The sequence below is a fragment of the Diabrotica undecimpunctata genome, chromosome 4 (assembly GCF_040954645.1).
Source record: "Diabrotica undecimpunctata isolate CICGRU chromosome 4, icDiaUnde3, whole genome shotgun sequence".
NCBI classification, from domain to species: Eukaryota; Metazoa; Arthropoda; class Insecta; order Coleoptera; family Chrysomelidae; genus Diabrotica; species Diabrotica undecimpunctata.
This window is the reverse complement of record NC_092806.1, coordinates 95,683,317-95,708,749: the sequence shown is the minus strand read 5'-3', so window position 1 is coordinate 95,708,749 and position 25,433 is coordinate 95,683,317. Positions and strand designations below refer to the sequence as shown.

At 31.6% G+C, this 25,433-nt stretch overlaps 1 protein-coding gene across 3 annotated transcripts in view; it reads left to right on the top strand.

Moving 5' to 3' along the window:
• LOC140438318 (uncharacterized) overlaps positions 1–25,433 on the top strand; it is a 78,720-nt gene that overhangs the window by 8,967 nt on the left and 44,320 nt on the right. For all 3 annotated transcript variants that reach the window (XM_072527998.1, XM_072527999.1, XM_072528000.1), the window contains one exon: positions 18,323–18,519. In XM_072527998.1, the coding sequence (XP_072384099.1) occupies positions 18,323–18,519 (197 nt within the window). The remainder of the gene's footprint in view (positions 1–18,322; positions 18,520–25,433) is intronic.

Below are 25,433 nucleotides of genomic sequence, written 5' to 3'. Positions count from 1 at the left end.
GGTTTCATCGAGTGTTTTTCTATTTAAATTGGGAAGTGATCACTCCCATATAAATCTTTTTCTACATACCAAGTGATCTATAGAAGAAAATGTCCCTGTTGATAAATTTAAGTGTGTGCTGCTACCATTATTTATTATTGCAAGGTTTAATGTGTTTATGATCTTTTCAATCTTTTTTCCAGTGTGTGTGGTTTTAAAGCAGCTCCAGTTAGTATTGTGTCCATTTAGATCTCCCAAAATCATTCTCGGATTAGGAACCTGATTTATTAAATTTACAAGATCTTGTTCTTCTAGATTATAATTTGGAGGTATATATATATATATATCCTCTAAAATAACAGCTGAACTGGTAGATGAAAAAGGGGGGTTGAGGTTAATTGGGTATACAGCTGATTAAAAGCCAAGTGTACTCTGTTTAACAATTCATTATATTTCGCCAATTTTCATTGGCATCATCAGATGAGAGCTACAATTATTTAAAACATGGTAAAATACAATTTAATAATAGTTTGTTGTTTATATACTTACTTAATTGAGGTTAATGGCAGTGCGATTTATTTTAATACCATCAAGTAAAAATTTTTTTGTTGGAATAATGTTGATTGTAGTTAATGTTGATTACAAATTAAAATATAGGAAACAAATACAATTTAAATTAAAATTAAAACAAACATAACGTTTAGTTCGGTAAATGTCATTAAGGTATCTTTAAAAGTTCATGTTGTGCTTCTGGTTCTTGTCTTAGCAACAGGTCTTCAACTGGTATAGTTACTTGCTTGAGGTGCGTTGGTTGTAATCCCATTGTTCGACAGTTATATATATATATATATATATATATATATATATATATATATATATATATATATATAAGAATTACTGGATATTAGTGACTGTCAATATAAACAAACAACACAGTTTATTAGGGTTGCAGTCAGAAAATTGACCGGGATGTTAATGAAACACTCTTATGACTTTTCGTCTAGCTTTCGGAATCGTTTTGTTCCTTTTTCAAGACACTATAATAAGAAAAAAGTGTAAATATTTATAAAATATCACAAATTTTCAGTGCAACTTACTAGTCGTTGAGATTATTTACAAAAGCATAGACACTCAACATTAATAACAACACACATAAAATATAAAATAGTGGACAAAATACATTTAAAATTCTTTAAAATTTAGGTACAAGTAGTAAACATTTTGTTGTCATCTTTTACTAGTGTGTTTTAACTCTGGCACATAGAGAACAAAAAGAAAAAATCCTATGATTAAAAAGTAATTAGGTGTATTTAATATCATGTTTCTTTTTAAGAAATACTAGAGGCCCATCTTAGGTGATTTTAATTTTTAAACCTGTCTTAATGGTATGCAACATTTTATGCATATAACTTTTTCTATACCGTGCAATAATTGCAACAAAATATATATAGGAGAATCATCTCGTAATTTTCACAGTAGGGTGATCTCACATCGTAGCGATATAAAAACCAAAAAAATAAATGCATGTGCATTGACAGAACATGCATTAACGTTGAAACATGAATTTAATTTCGAGGATTCCTGTATTTTGGCAAAGGAAAAGAACCATTCAAAACGTGTTTTCTTGGAAATGTGTTCCATAAAATCAAGTACATCTTGCATCAATAAAAAGTCAGACATAGATAAACTGAGCAACATTTATTGTTACTTACTGGAAAAACATCCAAAATAAAATTAATATCTACCTGTACCCGTACCCACACAAATTACAGTTATATGCATAAAGTTATATGCATAAAATGTTGCATACCATTAAGACAGGTTTAAAAATTAAAATCACCTAAGATGGGCCTCTAGTATTTCTTAAAAAGAAACATGATATTAAATACACCTAATTACTTTTTAATCATAGGATTTTTTCTTTTTGTTCTCTATGTGCCAGAGTTAAAACACACTAGTAAAAGATGACAACAAAATGTTTACTACTTGTACCTAAATTTTAAAGAATTTTAAATGTATTTTGTCCACTATTTTATATTTTATGTGTGTTGTTATTAATGTTGAGTGTCTATGCTTTTGTAAATAATCTCAACGACTAGTAAGTTGCACTGAAAATTTGTGATATTTTATAAATATTTACACTTTTTTCTTATTATAGTGTCTTGAAAAAGGACCAAAACGATTCCGAAAGCTAGACGAAAAGTCATAAGAGTGTTTCATTAACATCCCGGTCAATTTTCTGACTGCAACCCTAATAAACTGTGTTGTTTGTATATATATATATATATATATATATATATATATATATATATATATATTACGCATGTTGATCTTTTGTGTAGTGCCAATTTCTACAGCTACAGCTTCGAGATTTGTGTTTAATGTTTCTTTGGATATTATTTGTTTCTTTACATATATTGCAACTTCACCTGATGCTTGATTTGCATTATCTCTGTTTTTAAAATATGAATTGAAGGACTTTAGATTCATGCACGTGGAGTATTTAAAATTAGTTTCTTGAAGACAAATAATTTGTGATGTGTATTGATTTATTAATAGTTGTAACATAGGTAAACGAGTTTGAAAGCTATTTATATTCCACTGTAAAATTTTATTATACATAAATTATTATATATTGATTAAGCAAAAAATTCAGGGATAAAAAGTGGATGAATAACTTTCAGTATCCTTCTTTCTTCTTCTTTAGGTGCCGTCTTCTTAGCGAAGGTTGGCGATGACCTCTGCAAAGTCTTCCCTATTTTGGGCTTTCCTTATTAAATTTTGAAAGTCTAATCCTGTCCAATCTTTGATGTTGCGCAGCCAGGTAATTTGTCGTCTACCCGGGCCGCGTCTGCCTTCTATTTTCCCTTCTATAATAAGCTGAAGGAAGTTATACCTGTCGTGTCTAAATATGTGTCCAAGATAAGACATTTTATGCTTCTTGACAATTTCTGTGAGTTCACGTTCTCTATTCATACGCCTTAAAACCTCCTCATTTCCAACGCGGTCGGACCACGGAATCCTCAGCATACGACGAAATACCCACATCTCAAAGCTCTCTAAACGTCGTAATGAGCTGACTGTTAACGTCCAAGCTTCCACGCCGTGTAATAGTACACTATATACATAACACTTTATCATGCGGTATCGTAGGGACAAATCAAGATTACGGGTAGTAAGTAACTGTCGCATCTTTAAGAAGGTTTCAGTATCCAAAGTGGCTAAATCGAGTTGTACAACGAATTTTGTGCAGCGATATTTTGTTGTTCTGTCTTCTAAATAGGTACGTATTTCTTCAAACATATTAATAAGAGCTACGGTGTCTAAATTATAATCATACGCAACCGCTAGTACATCAGAGAAGCCATAGCAATTTTCAAGTATACTTTCAATTTTCTAGGAAGGAGAGTGTTTATCTATATATGTTTTAATATTGTCTGAAAACTTTGTTTTGTTTTAGTTTTTTTCTGTTTTGCTCTTTTTTTTCTCTTTTAAAGTTGGAACTGCAAATTTTACATCCTCAGAAGTACGAGATGAAACAGCAGAAGCAGTACGTTTATGCAAAATATTTTGTATTAAGAAAGGATCAGACTTTGTATTGTAAACCAAGGCGTTTTCGATTATCTCAGAATTAATAGGGGTATTGATAGGCTGAGAGAGGGGTGGATTTGACAGTTCGGGATTTTGGGTCGAAGATGACTCAAACATATATGGGAGTAAGTTTTGATTTATTTGCGAGTGTGTGCGTTGGCGGATTGTGACCTGTTGGAAGAAGAGATTGTAGTGATTCCAGCAATAGGAATTTGTGAAGTTTGGGTAAGAGATATGCTACCCGATTGAGTATTGCTTACTATAGGTATTATATTCAAAATTGGTGGAACAGAAACAGCACATTATAAAGCATTATGTCCTGCTTGCTTGCATTTGAAACAATTATGGCTGTCTAATGTTAATAATAACCTGCTTACTACTCCATCTTGTTCTTTCAATAAATTTAGGAATGTGAGTATTTACAGGAGTAGAAATGTAGATTTGTCTTCTAAAACTTAACATGTGGCTGTAAGCTGGATCAGTAGCTCCAATTCTCAGTGGAATCATTGGCGATAACAATGTTAAATCTAAGTTTTGTAAATGTCGTGTAATATCTTCATTAGGAATCATGGGGCTTACATTAAATACTAGTAATCTTTCTGATGGCATAATTAGTCGCCGAGTAACTAGACGAGTGTTATTAATTGTGATGGCTTCATTATTTTTAAGAAGATCGTCGACAATTTTTTATCTCTCAAATATATGCAAACTCGATTGTTAGATATACGTGAACAATATATTATATTTTGTGGGTAAACTATTGGTCCAATCTGTAAAAGATAGTCTTGAATTTAGCAACCTTCTATCGATTAGAAAACTATCGCTGGATCTCTATTTGGTAATGGACATCCTGTGAAGTAATATTGACATTTGAAGAATTTTGAGTAAGATTATCCATTTTTGCTTTCTTTCGGAGTTTCTTCCAAAACATTTAAACTTTGTCCGCCTCTGGCGATGAAAAACCACAGACGATAATTTGTGAAAAAAAAAACAACCAGTTGGTAGATAAGCACTCACAACAGATGAATGGAAAAATGTTATTGATTTTTTGTTGATGTTAATAATATGATAAATTAAATACTCACATTTATGTGTGATTTACTATTTTAACACTTCACATTTTTTCCCAAAAATTTGTTCTAATATTATAATTAAAAACTCATTAATATTAAAAATCAATTACTACGAAATAATAACAACGTGTTTATTCTTCGAATATTCGAGTGAGACTCCTCTGATTGTATATTGTTCGTACGATTGTCAAGAAAATTCTCATTTAAGGTCGTGGCATATTATCGTGCACGTTGCGTTTCCAGCACATAGCGTTTAGTTTCCGAAAAATATAATTTAAATGGTTTTAAATATGAATAACGCACACTGTCCGGGACATAGGTCGTAACTGGTTGGTAAGGATAATGTGCATTAGATGTCCGTTGTTCTCCCCTTGTTGTTTATTTAGGAACTTGTTTGATTTTGATATAGAGTATTTAAAAAAATAATTTTCGAGGCTATTTTGTCATTTATGCATGTGTTTTTATTGCTTTGTGACAATTAATCACGGAAGTGATAAACAAGTAGGACTTTTGTACAGAAGTGATATCTCTTCTTTTTAAAAATACTTTTTGGTTTGATATGTATGGCTTCGTTAAATGTAGTATTTTGTTTTTTAACTGAAGGTGAAATTAAATTTAAAACATATTTAAACTGAATCCTATTCATTCTAAAATAATTGTTAAACCTATTAATTATTATTAAATTCCTATTAAAAACAGCCTCGAAAATTATTTTTTTTAAATACTCTGTATCAAAATCAAACAAAGACCTAAATAAACAACAAGGGGAAAACGACGGGTATCTAATTAACATTATCTTACAAACCGGTTACGACTCGTTACGCAGCCGTCGGTATCAGTAAAATATTGTGTTCGAATATACTGAACAAGTGTCTGAAACGCAATGTTCCGGACAGTGTGCGTTGTTCATATTTAAAACCATTTAAATTATATTTTTCGTAAACGATATGTGCTGGAAACGCAACGTGCACGATAATATGCCACGACCTTTAGTTTGCATGGCCGTATCCTTCGTACACTGCATCGCATGTCTGAAATACGCTATAGATTGTAATGTTTTTAAGTATGATACTTATGTGTATTAAAAAATTGTATCTCTTGATAAGAATTGTAAGATTTTTAAGTAAAAATTAGAAAATATTTCTTGTTGTCATGAAGAATAACTTGTCAAATGAATGATTACAAATAGTTGTTATAAATTAATAATGGAATTTAGAAAAATAGAATTAATTTTATTTAAGATTGCGTGAGGTTAGTCTTCTTCCTCTAAAGTTTCCCAGAATAATTTAAAAAGAGGTTTATAATTGCAATTGAGATTGATTTGCGTGTTTAAGTAACAATGAGGTTTCAGTTTAAATTTTTTGAATATCTAAGGTCTTCTAAAAGGTTCATAAGTCTAAAATTTTTATTTGGGATATTATGTCAAATTTTACTGTTTTTGGTAGGAGAAACGGAATAATTATTAAATTTAATGTGATGTCCAAAGTTTGATTTATCTGTGTTATTATGTTCTTTGATTTTTTGGGCCAGGATTCTTATTGTTCTACTCTCATAAGTCATGTTACAATCATCCCAAGACAATTTGTAAATATGACTTTTGACATTAATTTTGCCGTTAGTGTTGCTAAAAATGAACTTAATGTTGTGTTCGGTTTTAACAGAGATGTTTAAGTTACTGATTTTATTACAAAAAACACTGGATATTTAGGACCAATCTGAAATTAGTCCTTAATAAGATAAAGATCTATAAATCGCTGCAGTGTTGGGTTTATTTTCCACATTAAAAGCTTGGTTTAATCTTTTTTTGAGTATTGACTTTCTATTGTTCTTTTTTGCAGTAGAAGGAGGAAAACATTGTTGTTTGCTATTTGTTTAATAATTGAGATTTTTTTATCATAGTTTTCTCGGTACATTTTTCGTGTCACTATTCGGACATTGTTCGTGATGCTAAGTTAAATTGCAAACAATGCTGAATTGAAATTGACAATAGATTTTTAAGTCATCTAAGATTTGTCGATGACATAGTACTCATAAGCACAAATACAAAGGAACTACAAGTTAAATTAGATTAAAGAAGAATCTGCGAAAATAAGTTTAAAAATAAATTTAAATAAAACAAAAGTGACAGCAAATCAAAATATCACAATAGACTTAGAGAAAGTAGGATCAAAAGTGTCAAGAGTGTATATACCTAGACCACACAATCAAACTTGGCAAACATAATCAAACGGCAGAGGTAACTAAAAGAATCCGAATGACTTGGACCGCAGTAAGAAGGCTCAGTGTTAGAAGAACAAGCTATGTTAGGGATTTATTTGAGGTAACATATACGAAATAAGGACGTGTGAAGCAGGACGAGGGTAGAATATGTAATTAAAAGAATTGCGCAAATGAAATAGAGCTGGATACAGAACACTTTGCACTACAAGACAACGAAAGATAAACCTGAACTCATGGGGAGGCCTTTACCCAGTAGTGGATGCAAATAGGCTAAAGAATAAAAAGAAGAGAACAACCGAAAATGTTGAGAAAACATGGAAATTATTTCGAGAATATATGACCAAGCTACAAGCTATAGAAGGACATCATGTAAATCACAGATTCAAGAAAAAACAACGGATGACAAAAAATACTAGGCCTTATGGAATAAAGATGACATTACAAGAACAAGGCAGAACACAAAAAAAAATAAAACAAGTAATACGTGTAAAGTAGCTGGCCTGTATAAGAAGAAAAACACTAATATTCTAGTAATAAATTATTGATGAATGAAAAATACTTAAAACATGAAGTAACTGTATAACTTAATTGTTCCAATATGACATGCCAAATATACAGAGCAATATAAATTAGGAAAAAATTTTAAATTCCGAAGTTCTTCATGCAATAAAATCAGCCAAAACCAAGAAAGTAACTGTAGCCCAGTCTGGTTAAACAAAAAGGTGGAAAAATGTTTCGCAGATATCTGAAGCTTTTAAGACATAGGTGGAGGATACTAGATGATGAATAGACGAAAAGATACTCCTAGTTTTACTTTGCGTTTTTTTAAGCAATAATTTATGGTCACAATTTGATTTTTTGTCTATAAATTGTTTCCCTTATATTTTAAATAAACAATATTTATGTCATTTTTTTATGTCAAGAATATCTTTATTTTCCCGTTTTTTTAATTAAAATTGATAAATAATTTACAGAGATATTTCCAAAAAAGCAGTTTTTTGCACTAATTTATAAATTTTATTAATTTTTTTATTAACAAAATAAAATGGTATTAATACATTTAAACATCAAGGAATTACCTACCATCTTTTAGATTTGTGCGAAATTTCCCCCCGATCAGTCAAATATTTTATAAGTTATTTAATTTGTTTATCCCTGAGGCTAATTATTTAAACTATTAAGCTTGCCCTATGCATGATGCTAGACACATTCAGCAAATTTCATAGGATTCTTTAAGACTTAGACTATGTCAGAAGTTAAATGCATATTGAGTTTTCATCGAAATTATTTACAAAATAAACGTTTGAAAAAGGGGTATGTTTTTTACTTATAAACAATTGTAATAACTATATTTTTCAAGCTACAGACTTGTACGTACAACCATTAGATAGCTGGTAAAAAAGCTCACATTAAAAAATAAAAAACCTTCTATGACCAACAGGAACGAAGTTAGTGACTATTTTTTTAAAAATCATATCTCCATTGTTTATAAACATTAACAAGTAAAATTTGCACAAATTTTGAATGAAAATCTAAACTTTATATTGAAACTTATAGCTATAAAATTTATCTAATTTTTCGAAACGACGGTACTTTCGAAAGATCGACATAGGAAAGTGGAGAGGATATCTGTTTCAGCTCCTTTTTTTTCGGCATCGGAACTTCAAATTGCAACAGGTAGGAAAAATTTACATTATCTCGGCTTCCTTTGCAGCTGCAAGCCTCTTTTTTTTATTCTGGGGTAGCTCGTCGAAATATGAATAACTACATAGTTTTCACTGGCCGGAAAATATAGGAAAACTCGGAAAAATTGAGTCCATTTGAAATTTATCCTAAATACTTACTTTTTTTTAATTTGCTCGAATAGTCTGTCGCAGTATTAATAATGATGACATAATTTTCACCCTCCATAATTCTCGGAAAATCCCGGAAAATCAACATACGTTTTTTCATTTTATATCAATTATATAATAATACTTATATATTTTATAAATTAAATTTCAGATAATTTTTTACACATTATATTATTATATTCCTTATATTAACTATAATTGTTTGTATTTTTGTAATTAACAATATTGATTTTTATTCTATTTTTCTTACAAATATGATATACAATATTAATCTAATCTGCCTTACTGCTTTGATAAAATAAGTCGATTTTTTCATCACTCGCCTTATTAAATTTTGCAATGTTTATTGAACTTTACTTTTTTTTTTCTTTACATACATTGGTTTAAAAGTTAAAATTTGGTTCATTTATTCGACTTCACTGTCAGGTCTGAACCTTTTTGTTGCAGGTTGTTTGTCTTCACTTATTAAGTCAGTCTTTCCATACATTAACATATTAATGGGCGATCTTAATGCCAAGGTGGGTCAAGGTAAGGTAAGTGAACAAGTAGGAAAATATGGGCTTGGAAACAGAAATGACAGAGGAGATCGATTGATTCAATTTTACCAAAGTGAAGACTTCGTAATAACAAATACCTTTTTCAAATGACCTCCTCGACGATTATATACATGGACATCTCCACAACATACCTAAGAAAAAATAGTGAGAAATCAAATAGACTACATTATGATAGCAAGGAGGTATCATAATGCTGTTAAATGTACTAAGACGTACCCAGGAGCTGATATAAGCTCAGATCATAACCCGGTAGTTACTGTGATAGAGTCGAGACCAAAAAAGATTAGAAGACCACACAGAAAGGCACTAGATTTAAATAAACTTAGAAACAAAAATATACGACACGAAACAGGAGAAGAAATAAATGAAAACCTTCGTTCAGTGCAACAACAAATTACATACGATACAAACAACGTTAACCAAAAATTAAAGTACATAAATACAGCTATACAAACAGCAGGAAAGAAACATCTTACAAAAACAACAACAAAGAATAAGGGGTGGATGACACAAGATATACTAGACTTAATGGAACAAAGAAGAAAGATGAAGAATTACCCAGACAAATACAAAGAAATAAATAAACACATAAAAAGGAGAATAAAAGAAGCCGAAGAGGAGTGGATTAAAGAACAATGTGAAGAAATGGAAACCTATGAGAAAAAGTACGATGCGTTCAATATGCACAAAAAAGTAAAATAGATAACAGGAAGCATAAAGAAATGCCAAATAGGTAAACTTAAAGACAAAGATGGAAATCTTATTGTAGATCTAGAGAATAAAATAAACAGATGGACAGAATACCTGAAAGAATTATTTGAAGACTATAGAAACAACTTAACTCAGATAATCAATGCAACTGGGCCAGACATATTGAAAGAAGAAGTATAATACGCAATAAGAAACACTAAAAATGGAAAAGCAAATGGACCTGATGAAATTCCTACAGAACTGTTGAAGCTTTTGAATGATAAATCCGTAGGTAACCATAATATTAAATTTTGCAGCGAGGAGCTAAAACAGTTTCCCCTCCACTTTCCTATGTCTATCTTTCGAAAGTAACTTCGTTTCGAAAGGTTTTAAGTTTCGAAAAATTGGATGAATTTTATAGCTATAGAATTCAATATAAAGTTTAGATTTTCATTCAAAATTTGTGCAAATTTTACTTCTTAATGTTTATAAACAATGGAGATATAATTAACAAAAAAATTGTCACTAACTTCGTTCCTATTGTTCATAGAAGGATTATTTTTTTGTTCAGTGTGAGTTTTTTTACCAGCTATCTAATGGTTGTACGTACGAGTCTGTAGCTTAAAAAATATAGAAGTTATTACAATTGTTTATGAGTAAAAAACATACCCCTTTTTCAAACGTTTATTTTGTAAATAATTTCGATGAAAACTCAATATTCATTTAACTTCTGAGATAGTATAAGTCTTAAAGAATCCTATGAAATTTGTTAAATGTGTCTAGCATTATTCATAGGGCAAGTTCAATGGTTTAAATAATTAGTCCCAGGGATAAACAAATTGAATAACTTTTAAACTATTTGACCGATCGGGGGGAAATTTCGCACAAATTTAAAGGACGGTAATTCCTCAATGTTGATATATATTAATAACATTTTATTTTGTTAATAAAAAAATTAACTAAATTTATAAATTAGTGCAAAAAAACTGCTTTTTGCAAATATCTCCGTAAATTATTTATCAATTTTAATTGAAAAAACGGGAAAATAAAGATATTCTTGATATAAAAAAATGGTATAAATATTGTTTATTTAAATTATAAGGGAAAAAACTTATAGATAAAAAATCAAATTCTGACCATAAATTATTGTTTAAAAAAAACGCAAGGTAAAAATAGGAGTCTCTTTTTATCTATTCGTCATCTAGTAACCCCCACCTATGTCTTAAAAGCTTCAGATATCTGCGAAACATTTTGCCCTGAAATCGATGATTTTTGTATAACCAGACTGGGCTACTGCACGAACCAACATCCCAGCTCAACTCTTAAAAATAATACAAGACATACATACATAGGTGCTTTAGTTAAGATTTTTAATTAAGTTTATATGCTAATAGAGGTTAATTATAAAATATAAAATATATTCCAAATTCAATATAACGCAAAAAAGTTATCACAATTATCCTTTTTCCTTGCTATAAACAATTCTGCTTACCTTTATAGATTGTTACTGCATCTTTTGTACGGTGGGCCAATATTTCTTCTACAATTTGGGATTTATCTTTTGCTATTTTGACCACTTTTATTTTGTATAACTAATCGTTGATACCCTTATGTTACATCGGTTTCTGATGTATCGGTTCCGATTTATTCGAACATCTAAATATTCTAAAATAGTGGTTTGCAGGACCATGACGTTAATGTAACGTTCAAAAACTCAATAAAGAAATATTAGAATAGGATATAATTTTGAGCAAGGTTTTACAGAAACTAAACTACTTTGGACAATATATATATATATATATATATATATATATATATATATTATTGTGATATTTAAAGTCTTGGTGCGCCAAGCAATAATTAGCTAATTAATTTTTTTGATTAATTAAAATTATTTAAATGATGTGATTATGACTCTATCACAATTTTTAATTCTTTTATCTCAGGGTTAAAATTCGTGCTTCAATATCTATGCTATTACATGTGAAAGGTAAGGTCCAGAGAATACCGGAATAATAAAAAACACATATGATCTAACACTATATATTAAAAAAAAAATAATGAAATAATTCACATTCAAAAGTTTTCAATAAACAAATCTCATATAAGGATTCTCAAAATTTTGTTCTCCGTACGTGAACAATCAAAATTAATGGTACAAACAATATTAATTGAAATCTCAAAATCCCAAACTATTCTAACTCTCCTAATCAAAATATTTATATCCTTTCTAAATTACGTGTAGAAATTGTGTTATCAATAAAAGAAAAAAAAACTGCAGAAAACAAAAATATCTCTCTCTGATGATGAGTGGTCCAAATCCTTGTTCCTTGTAGACTGTATTATCTCCTCTCAACCGCTTCCTATGTAATCAGCAATCTTACACAGATTGTTGCAAGTATATCGTCCTTAATGATCTCCTTCAAAAGCACAAATCATTCAAATTATGATAGCCTTTCTCCTCTCGATAAACTGAATCTCTCGTTGGCCCGAGTGAAAAATGACTCTTGGAATATCTTCTCTTTACGATAAACTGAATCTCTCGTTGGCCTGAACAGTGACTCTTGGAATATAAGTAGAGAAATATGACTTACAATATTTTGCTGCTTCAGCTCCTGTCAGATACACTAACTCCACAAAAACTCACTAACATTCAACACTACTGCTTGCTACATTTCAGGAACCGCCAGAGAACAATCACTGTTCCTCTTACAGACTTGGAAACCAACTGATTCTATCTTTTCTCTCTCCTCAATCTCGCTAAACTTTTTCCTACATACTTATCCAACCTTTTTCAATCTCCGCCAATCAAAACTCGTCACAATTCCCCCAATTTTTCATTTCGATAACAAAAAAATTTTTACCTATAATTATAAAATTTCCTAAAACTTATTTACAAATAATATTTTCTATAATTCTTAAAACTAACAAAAACCACTTTCTAAAATCTCTTCTATTTGTCTCTAATCACTGCATTAATGTATTTTGGAAAACCCCGTTCAATTGTCTTTTTGTTTTCACTTAAAATTATGCGAGTCACTCAAGTATAACAAAGAAATAATTTATGCAAAGCTTATATTTTGTTTAGTACAGGTAATTCAAGAAATTAATAACTCTCCTTCTTCGAAATGTTTGTTGGATATTATCCTACTTATCTGAATTATTTTAATGTTATTGAATTTTGAAATATTTTTAAACAAACCAATATTTTTCTCGATTTTACATATCATAACAAATCCCCGCCATTTGATCTGCCGAAAACTCTTTGTTAAATTTTAAAATTGACAAAAGTTTTCTAGGATCAAATTATTTCACTATGTTATTAAAATCTATTCATGATATTGATAGATGTCGTGAATGCTAAAATACCCCGTATATTGCCTGTCTTTATACGGGATTGGATATATTTTCGTTTTAAATTTTTCCAAGTATTTTCCCTTAAAAGAAAGTTCATAATTTTTAACCACTTGATTTACTTTATTAACAAAATCTCCATGGTTTCCTAAAATCTTCTCTATTTCCTTCTCCATGTTTTTTCCACAATTTATTTTTCTTTCATCCACCTTTTGTTCACATGTGTTCACTGTCCATAATACTTCTTCACAAAATTCTGGATTCTCGTCCATCAATGCCATTTTTTCTTCTGTTTTCTTTTTATCCTCTAATTCCCTTTGGTATTCCGAGCACCATGTTTCTATTCCTTTCATTTCTCTGATGATACCTTCTTTTTCTTCCTGCTTCCATTCTGTTTTATCGTCGGTTGCCAACAATTCTTCTGTATCTTCTATTTCCTGTTTTTCTCTTGTCTCCATCTTATTTTCCTGCTTTCTTTTCGAACTCTTCTTCTTTTTCTTCCTTCTCTTTTTCTTTTCTGTTAGATCTTGTTCTTGTACTTTCGGTTTATCCTCTACAGTCATATCGATTTCTTTGCGTTTTTCCTGTGCATTGATCCTTCCAGAATTTGTTCTCCTATCTGTTTGCTTTTCTTCTCCTGTGTTGTCTGGTTCTGCTCTGATTTCCAGTTTATTTTCCGAAAAATTTATGGTGATATCTTTTTTTCTCAATTCATCAATTCCCGCTATCATATCATGATTTAAATCTTCAATCACCACACATTTCATAATATGGAATTTGTTTCCCACTCTTATCTGTACTCCCAAACCTTCGTTTACTGTCGTCAAATTTTTATTGTTTGCACCCACTAAATCAACCCTAGGAATCTTATACACAAATCTGTCCAAATTTAATTCTTTTACTAGTTTTTTATCGATTAGCGATATCTCCGATCCAGAATCAATCACAATTTTAATCGCTTTATGTTTTATAAATGCATCTAAAAATATTAGATTAGAATTAGAAATTTGTCTGTCGTTTCCTATTGCTACATGATTCATCTCCCTTCTATTTTGTTGTTGGAAGCTCTGGTTATTTCTATCGTCCCTTTGTTCGTTAGTATTCCTATTCGGAGGATTTTGTGCATCTCTATTCCTGTTGTGATTTTCATATGTTCTCTGTTGTGTGTCATTCCTGTTATCGTAATTTTGTTGTCTATTGTAATTATTGTAATTTCTCGGCCTATATTCGTTTGTTGATCTGGGATGTCGGTTTCTCTGGTCATAATTTGATGAATACCTTCTTTGCGGTCCATTATATTGGTCATGTTGTCTTCTATTTCTCATTTCTTTTCTTTTCGCTTCTTTTAGTTGAAGGAATTGGCACAAACTATCAATATCTTGATAGTTTCTCAAAATCACGTGATCTTCCAACGTTTCCTCAAAATGTCTGCTGATCATTTCTACCAGCTGTTCGGTAGAATATTTGTATTCTAGATATTTTGAATTGTTATATATCTGCAAAGCATATCTTTCTTCAGATATTCCCATTTTTTCGTGATATTTTCCATTCTGTAGCTCTTGGTTGATTTCTCTCTGTTTATTTTTTCCCCAGAAATAGTTGAGAAATTTATTTTCAAAATCTGTCCAATTTTCAAACTCATCTTCCTTGCTTTCATACCATAACGCTGCTCCTTCTTTCAAATGGTTTCTAATTGTTTCTTTGCACTCGTCAAAATATCTAATATGTTGTAATTTGGTTTTCAAATTTTTAACAAACGGTACTGGGTGTGTTTTCCGAATATCCCCGCCAAATTGTATTTTCGACTCGCTTGTTCCATGGATGATAACTTCTTTTCTCTCTACCCCTCTTAGTTCAATTTCTGCCATTTGTTTTTCATTTTGCTTTAATCTTCTTTCTACTTCCTTCCTGTCTTCTTGTAGCGCCATTTCAAATTTTTCTTCTAACTGTTCTAATTCCTTTTTCTGGACAATTTTTATTTCCTTCATCGTATTTTGGATATCTTTTATCTCTGTCTCTTGTTTTGCATTCTTTATGGTTATTTCTTCTATCTGTTGTATCAGTTCTTTCTTTATCCCCTCAACACATCCTTTAATTTCTTGTTCATAGTTTTCCAAACGCTGCTCTATATTCCTGTTATTTAGTTCTATTGCTTGTCTTGTTTCCCGTTGGTTTTCTTCCATTCTTTTTGCTGTTTCATTCATTGTTTGTTTTGTTGATTCTTGTATTTGTTGTGTCTGTAGTTGCATTAGTTGTAATATTTTATCTATTCCTGATAGTTCTTTTCTCTCCTCAACTATTGTCACATTTCCTTCATTATCCGATACTTCTTCCAAAATTGTTTCATCTTCTCTGTTATCCTCCTTCCTTTCCTGCATTTTACTTTGTCTCCTTGTGACAGACATGTTGTTACTTTTTGTTATTGTTTTTGTCCCCGCCAAATGTGAAATTTTACAACACTCTATATGTTTCAGAACACGACAATATTTCTCCCCAAATGTATTAAATTTTCACGACAAATATCAAATATGCAATCAGTAAAATTCAAATAATTCAAAATAAATATCAAATGTACGATTGGTAAAGAAAATAAAATCAAATAATTCAATAGCAGTAAATATCCACTAACTACGATCAAACAATAAATCAAATTTATATTCCCTGGAAAAATTGTCAAAATACTTTTAAATTCAAATTCCCTCAATGTTATATGTTTTTATCTCTGGATCACCTGTACTTATTCCAGATCTCTTTCCCTTCCTTCAAATGTAAAGCTGCGATATTTTCAAGCCCCACGTTTTGGAAGCCAGTTATTGTGATATTTAAAGTCTTGGTGCGCCAAGCAATAATTAGCTAATTAATTTTTTTGATTAATTAAAATTATTTAAATGATGTGATTATGACTCTATCACAATTTTTAATTCTTTTATCTCAGGGTTAAAATTCGTGCTTCAATATCTATGCTATTACAGGTGAAAGGTAAGGTCCAGAGAATACCGGAATAATAAAAAACACATATGATCTAACACTATATATTAAAAAAAAAATAATGAAATAATTCACACTCAAAAGTTTTCAATAAACAAATCTCATATAATGATTCTCAAAATTTTGTTCTCCGTACGTGAACAATCAAAATTAATGGTACAAACAATATTAATTGAAATCTCAAAATCCCAAACTATTCTAACTCTCCTAATCAAAATATTTATATCCTTTCTAAATTACGTGTAGAAATTGTGTTATCAATAAAAGAAAAAAAAACTGCAGAAAACAAAAATATCTCTCTCTGATGATGAGTGGTCCAAATCCTTGTTCCTTGTAGACTGTATTATCTCCTCTCAACCGCTCCCTATGTAATCAGCAATCTTACACAGATTGTTGCAAGTATATCGTCCTTAATGATCTCCTTCAAAAGCACAAATCATTCAAATTATGATAGCCTTTCTCCTCTCGATAAACTGAATCTCTCGTTGGCCCGAGTGAAAAATGACTCTTGGAATATCTTCTCTTTACGATAAACTGAATCTCTCGTTGGCCTGAACAGTGACTCTTGGAATATAAGTAGAGAAATATGACTTACAATATTTTGCTGCTTCAGCTTCTGTCAGATACACTAACTCCACAAAAACTCACTAACATTCAACACTACTGCTTGCTACATTTCAGGAACCGCCAGAGAACAATCACTGTTCCTTTTACAGACTTGGAAACCAACTGATTCTATCTTTTCTCTCTCCTCAATCTCGCTAAACTTTTTCCTACATACTTATCCGACCTTTTTCAATCTCCGCCAATCAAAACTCGTCACAATTCCCCCAATTTTTCATTTCGATAACAAACAAATTTTTACCTATAATTATAAAATTTCCTAAAACTTATTTACAAATAATATTTTCTATAATTCTTAAAACTAACAAAAACCACTTTCTAAAATCTCTTCTATTTGTCTCTAATCACTGCATTAATGTATTTTGGAAAACCCCGTTCAATTGTCTTTTTGTTTTCACTTAAAATTATGCGGGTCACTCAAGTATAACAAAGAAATAATTTATGCAAAGCTTATATTTTGTTTAGTACAGGTAATTCAAGAAATTAATAACTCTCCTTCTTCGAAATGTTTGTTGGATATTATCCTACTTATCTGAATTATTTTAATGTTATTGAATTTTGAAATATTTTTAAACAAACCAATATTTTTCTCGATTTTACATATCATAACAAAATATATATATATATATATATATATATATATATATATATAATATAGATATATAATATAGATATTTAATATATATATATATATATATATATATATATATATATATATATGTATAATCTACAGCACTCTGAATATTTCCCCAGACAAATTTAAACTATCCATAATAAGTACAAATAAGTATTGAATTCTTTTTTGCAAAAATTTTTTCAACAATTCTGAGATTCCAATAGAAATATTAAGTGATGAAATGTTAAAACTAGACTTTTTTCCCAATGCCCGTATCAGTTTTGGACTAAAAGAATGTAAGAATACCCTGAATTGGCAGGCAAAGATCTCAAATTTTTGGTTCTGTTTGCAGAATCCTTTATGCGAGTTGAGTTACTTATTAATGACTGCTATTAAAACGAAAGTGAGGACTACGTCGCATTTATATGTATTTCTTTACTTTGTAATATATTTTTATTTAAGGTATTTAATTATTATTTAAATTAGGGGTAGAGGTAGTCAAGTTTATGTTCCTAAATAAATGACACTATATTATGATAATTAGAGCGTTATATATTTATTTGAGATGTTTTTATTTACGGTATGACACAAACATCCTTGTAAAAACAGTTTATCTTTTTTGGAAATAATTTCGCGACCCTCTCAGCTCTTTATCGCGATTCCCCAGGGAGTGGCGATCCACACTTTGGAACCAATGACTTAAAGGATCCGAAATAAAGTCATTAGTCATTCCTATTAAATATAACATATTACAGATTTATTTATTTTCCGTTTAAGGTGAAGGAAATATACATTCTAATACAGACAGAGACTATGGTAAATCTATAAACAAAATTAAAAATGATGTAAAGACCGTAATTGAATTAATGGGACCCATTAGTCCAGAACTTGAAAATAGTAGTACTGTAGAGGAATCTTACCGTAAGGCAACTGAAGAATCCACCAATTTATATAAAGAGATTTCAGAGGAAATGGTAAGACCTCGATACTTGTTACTGTAGCTTTTTTATGCATTTTTTGCGACAATTTTTTTCGAGACAATTTTAAATCAAACATAGCATTCTGGATGTCTGTAGTTTAATTGGTTGACATCAACGTTTTCGTTAATAGTTTTAGATGCTATATTAGATATTCAAAAGTTGTATCTGGAGACCAGTTGATTGTATGATAGTACTGTATATTATTTCTCTTTACAGCGGCTTTTAATTCATTAGCTTTGGTGTTACTCGTGAATTTTAGAAAAATAATTTTTTTAACACAAATGACCCTGCATCAACTACTAAGAGTTATTAGCAGGGGGTACAAACACAAATTACAAGTATTCAATTTCTTACAATGTATATATACCTTAAATATATTCTATTAAATACTGTAAAATTTAATGTCTTTCAAATATTTCAGCACTTGGTTGAACTGGCAGCTTAGTAGATCCTTCATGTTGGTAGAGAGGTTATTTTTTCTTCTTTCTTGGGTGTATGTTTTGCATTCTAACAGAATATGTTGCACAGTGATTTGTGTCTTGCAGTTGTGGCAGAAAGGGATGGCTTCTTTATTTATTAAGTGAATATGGGTTGGTATAGTATGTCCTAATCGTAGTCGAGTTATTATCACTTGTTCACAACGTTTGAGTGGGAGTGGTAAGGTGGTGCCGACAGTTTCTATAACACCTTTTAATTTGTTGGATGTGGAATTCCAGTTACTCTGCCATAAGTTGGTAATATGTTTTTTAATGGAGGTTTTATGGACGTTTCTTGTTAGCAAGTGTGATACAGGGATGCTTTCATCTAGTGCAGCTTCATTCGCAAGTTGGTCCACTGCTTCGTTTCCCTTGATTTCCACGTGTGATGGCACCCATAAAAAAGTTATTTCTATGTTTTTTGTTAATAGTAGTATGAGTTCATTTTTTATTAGCATTATAATTTCATTTGATGGATACAATTATTGCTGTAAAGCTTTTAGTGTACTTAATGAGTCAGATATTATAATATAATGAGGTGCGGATTTTCTTCTGCAAACTTTCAGTGCCTCTAAAATAGCCAGTGCTTCTCCAGTAAATATGCTACAACTCGGAGGGAGTCGTATTTTAAAATGGTCTGCTCCATGTATGTAAGCCGCTGCTAGTTCTGATGAGTTTTTGATGTATCAGTTGAGATTTTGGATCAGTTCAGAATTTTAATATAGGCATATTATTTCATGGTATGACTGATGTATTACTGTTGGGTTAGTGAAGGTAACCACTGAATTTGATTCTTTCATGAAAAAAGAGTGTATTTATAGGTTTATTTTTGTAATTACTGATACATTTAGGTTTGAAGATATTTGAATGCATGGGATTTTGATGATTTGTTGATACACGAGTTGCATAATTTAGTGACAATTGTTGCCTTCGTAAGTGTGAAGGTAATTCGTTAGCTAATACTTGAAGACTATTGGTTGGACTAGTTCTAAATACGCACAGAGCAATTCTTAGTGACGTTGAATGAATTGAGTTTAGTTTTTTTAATGTAGTTTTTTTGGCAGTACCATAACATATTGAGTCGTAGTCTAATTTGCTACGTATAAGTGATTGGTATAAGTTTAATAGGGTTCTTATATCTGCTCCCCACGTACGATTTGAGAGAATTTTCAGGAGATTAATTCTAGGTTGACATTGTTTTTGCAAGGTATGTATATGGAAAATTTTTTATTTCAAATCCTTTATAAAAAGTATATAATAAAATACCCAAACGGGCTATATCACAAATACATTACAGAACGTTTTCGGAATGTAAATTCCATCATCAGTGTAACGAAGTATACATGCTATGAGCCACTAAAATATATGGGTGAAAACCCTTTAAATGTTATTAATTTATAGATATGTTACATTATATGTTATTATAAATTAGGATGCTTAAGTTGCCGTTGGAATTGGTAACATGCCAACGTATGGCTCTACATAGGTTACATGGTCCTGAGACAAAGTGCCTTCGAGGACCTGGTATGTATATGGCTTTTCCAGTTTAGGGTGCAATCTAGAGTTAACCCCAGGCAATTTATTTCGTTTTTTTTTCTTTTAGAATATGTCCATTTAAAGTTAGATTAACGTTCTTTATATTTTTCCGTTTGCTGAATATTATGTACAGTGTTTTTTCAGGAGAAAAGTTAAAACCAGTTTTAAGTGACCATTTTTCCAGCGTGTGTAAAAACTTGTGTATTACTTAAGCAGCACATTTCACACTTCTGCTTTTGTGGTAGATAATCAAGTCGTCTGCGTATTAATTGGCTTTAATCGGTAACCTCATTTCGTCCAAGATGTTATTTATTGCAATCAGAAACAATGTTGGGCTTAAAATGGAGCCTTGCGGAATTCCATTTTCAAGAGAGCGTGGACTAGAGTTATAACCGTTCATTCAATGTGTCTATGAGTTAAGAAATTTTGTATAAAAGCTAGTGTGTCACCCTCAATTTCAAATTTCTGTGGTGTTTTTAAGATGTTATATTTCCATGCAGTGTCGAAAGCTTTATTGATATCGATAAAGACAGCTATTAATTATTGATTGTGTAAAAATGCTTCATGGATTTCAGACTCAAGCGATACTAAGTTGTCGGTAGTGGATCTGCCTTTACGAAACCCAGTTTGATAGGAAGACAATAACATTGAGTTTTCTAGATGCCATACTAGTCTGTTATTTATAATCTTTTCCATTAGTTTATACATACTACATGTCAATTAGATTGGACGATATGACAAGGGATCGTCTTTAGGTTTGTTTGGATTGTAGGTTTGTTGGGTTTAAGAATTGAGATGATAATTGTATGACATCATATCTTGGGAAATTAATTATTGAAAAATATTGAGTTAAATAGTTCTAGGATGGGATTTTTCAAGAAAATGGGTGGAATATCATCTGGACTGGAAGTGGTATTTTTAAGGCAGTTTAGAGAATAATCAAATTCTTGTTGAGTTTTTATTTAGGGGCGAGTTGTTGTCATGGATTAAACTTTTAAAGGATTCTTCATGATTTTTGTATTTAATGAAATTTGAGTTTAGGTTGCTATCACTAGAATTTAGTTGATACACGTCGGCTAATACGCTAGATATGTCTTTTTTGTCGGTAAAAAGTAAGCTAGGGCTATCTTAGCAAGTATTATTCTTCTTCTTCTTTATAAGCAATTCTGCTTGTTTATTGGCGGATTAATATCTCTACGAAAGGTTCAAAAGATGAGGTTCTTTTGAACGGTCGTTCGATACTTCTTCTGTCCATTAGTAATTTATCCCTTGCTATTTTGACGATACGGGTCTTCCCTATTGTGCTTATGTGGTTATTTCATTCTTTTTTTTTTCTATTTTGTGTCCATATATTTATACGCTGTACGTTATATTTTCTTCCAATGTCGTTCATTTTTTTTGCGGTCGTTCGATACTTCTTCTGCTCATTAGTGACTTATCTCTTGCTATTTTGACGATACGAGTCTCCCCCATTCTGCTTATGTGGTTGGTTATTTCATTCGTTTTTTTTTATTTTGTGTCCATTCATTTATACACTGTACGTTACATTTTCTTCTAATGTCTGCACTTCTCTTTCGATGTCTCAGAGTATTTTGTGTAATTCTTCTTAGTACTCTCATCTCTACCGTTTCCAGTAGCCTTTGTGTTGTGGCTGTGTCAGGTCTTGTTTCTGAGGCATGTTATTATTGGTCTTAGACTGACTTTATAAATTCTTGACTTCATCTCAGTGTTAATGTGTCTGTTTCGCCATATAGTGTTATTAAGGCATCCTGCCAGTCTATTTGTTTTTTGTACTTAACCGCTCACGTCTTCGTCTAGGTCTCCATAGCTGAACAGTGTAAATCCAAGATATTTTATTTGCATAACTTGTACAATACTAATGACATGAACTAAGTACCACATTTATTATATTTTGTAGCTCTTGTGCGTTACTAGCTATAAGAACGATATCAACAACGTACCTGATGTTGTTGATTTTGATTCTACCTTGGACCTCGACTAATTGTTGCCATTTGGTGACAATATACTTTTGAGATAATTCGCAAGTCTTGTTTAATTCCAGTTATTCCCAGAATTTCGATCATATGTTGATGGTTAAAACTAAAGGAAGAGAGCTGGCCGATTTCATGCAGAAAAGAATTGGTGTACTTTGTGTGCAAGAAACTCGTTGGAAATAATTGTGTATTCTTCTGCTTCTGCTTGTTAATTAATTTTGAACAGTAACCAAGATAAATGTCCCGGAAACAATCTGGCTGAGATTATAGTTTACCTCTCCATAGTCAAAATTGGTGATTCCACGATGATTCGTAACAGCCTTCTCTATTTCATACTTTCATCTCTTTTGCCATTTACCTCTCATTCTTTTTCTCCATCTCACCCTCTATTCCATTTTATTTTAAACTATTCGTTCTTTTCATTTAAATCTACTAGTGGTACCTCAGCTAACACTGTAACTGTAATCGTGGTCATAGCCACCACAAATCCTGAGAAGTGCCTTTTTCTATGCCCCTGTGATTTTAAAGGTGTACTTCATCATCATCATATAACGGGGGTCCTACGGCGATTGCCGCTTCCCGCATTTCAGCCTCTATCTTTTCCTATCTCTCCAATCTCCCTCTTCTAAGCCTCTAGATTGCATTGTTTTTGTAATTTCTCTTCTCCAGGAATTTGGTGGTCTTCCCCTTTTCCTTCTTTCTGGCGGAACATACATTAAGGCTTTCTTTGGCCACCGCTCCTCCTCCATTCTCATCACGTGACCATACTATTGTAATTGCCTTCCTTGTATTCTATCTGAAAGAGTATCTCTAATTCCTATACGGTTTCGTATTTCCTCATTCCTGATTCTTTCCATTCTCGATACTCGACATGACCTTCTAAGATAATTCATTTCCACAACGTCTACTTTATCTCGTTCATTCTTTGTCATCGTCCAACATTCGGCACCATATGTGGTAATTGGTTCTACAATTGCTCTGTATAGGCGAAAATTGGTATGCATCTTTATTTTATTAGACCACAGTAATGAATTCAGTATTCGGATGCATTTTTTCACTTGGGTTATTCGGTTTTGTACATCTATTTTAACTCTGCCATCTGCTGATATGATCATCATCATAAGTGGCTCGACAATCCGTTGTGGATCTTGGCCTGCTCACAAAGAAGTCGCCACTCCTGTCGATTCCTGGCAACTTCCCTCCATCTTCTAACCCGTAGAATCTGTAGGTCTTCTTCCACATCATCAATCCATCTCATTCGTGGTCGTCCTCTGCTTCTTGTGCCCTCTGGTTGTGAAAATGTTAATCTCTTCGTGTATTCGTGATCTGACATCCTAGCAATGTGTCCAGCCCATCTAAGTCTCTGCACTTTAACAAACTTCACAATATCTGGATCGGTGTATAACTGATACAGTTCAAAGTTGTATCTTCGACGCCATAGCCCATTTTCATTTACAGCCCCAAAAATCTTTCTAAGAATTTTTCTCTCAAAAATACCAAGAAGTCTTTTATCATTTTGGAATAAGATCCACGTTTCAGCCCCATATATCAAAACTGGTCTTATTAAGGTCCTGTATATATTAAGCTTTAGTGCACGTTTTATATTTTTATTTTTTAAATGTCTCCGGAGGCCGTGAACAGTTCTGTTTGCTATTGCTATGCGTCTTTTTATTTCGTCGCTTGTCGTGTTTGTTGCGTTTACTAGCGATCCAAGATATGTAAATTCTTTGACTTGCTCAAAGGTATGGTTGTTAATTTGAATTATTTCTTGGATATTTCGAGGGTTTTTAGAAACCAACATATATTTGGTTTTTTCCTCGTTTACCACAAGTCCTAATTCACTTGCTGCGTCCGCAAGCCTTGCAACCACTGTGCCTGTAAAACACTGCACCATGTCTCTCATACTTCTGCCCACTATAACTATATCGTCAGCGAATGCGAGAATTTGCGTCGATCTATTAAAAATAGTTCCATTCATTCTAATATTTAATTGTCTGATTGCCTTTTCCAAGGCAATATTAAAGAGCAGACACGCCAACGCGTCCCCCTGTCTTAGACCATTATTAATGTCAAAGAACGTAGAGTTTTCTCCTTCAATTCTAACGCATGAGCTTACGTTTTGCATTGTTAGGTGGGTCAACTTAACTAACTTAGGTGGGATCCCAAAGTCTATCATTGCATTATATAATGCAGTTCTTTTCACACTGTCATAGGCTGCTTTGAAGTCAACGAAGAGATGGTGTGTTTCTATGTTATATTCTAGTGACTTTTCTAGAATCTGCCTATGTGCTTGAATTTGATGTGTAGTTGACTTTCCAGCAGTAAATCCGCATTGATATTGACCAACAATATCCTTTGTAAAATGTTTAAGTCTTTCAGATAATACATTGCCGAAGATCTTATACGCAGATGCTAACAGAGTAATGCCTCTATAGTTCTTACACTCCAGTTGATCCCCCTTTTTATGCAATGGACATATTATTCCCTTCAGCCACTCTTCTGGTACCCGTTCATTCTGCCATATAAGTACTATTAGTTTATGGATTGCTGCAAAAAGTTGATCACCACCTTTTTTATACATTTCCGAACAGATGTCATCGATTCCTGGGGCTTTATTGTCTTTGAGTTTTAGGATCGCATCTGACACTTCTCTTCTTGTTGGGTCTTCACTGTGTAGTTGACGTTGTATATTTTGTTCATTTTCTATATTGTACTCTCCTTCAATATCGTTTATATTTAGATGTTCGCTGAAATGTTGTGCCCATCTGTTAAGAACTGAGTTTTTATCATGTAGAATTTCACTGCTGATATGATGCTTCCTAGATATTTATACTGGTTGCAGCCTTTTATGACTGCGTTTTCAAGCCTCAGATCTGTGGTATTTCCTCCAATTTTTAAATAT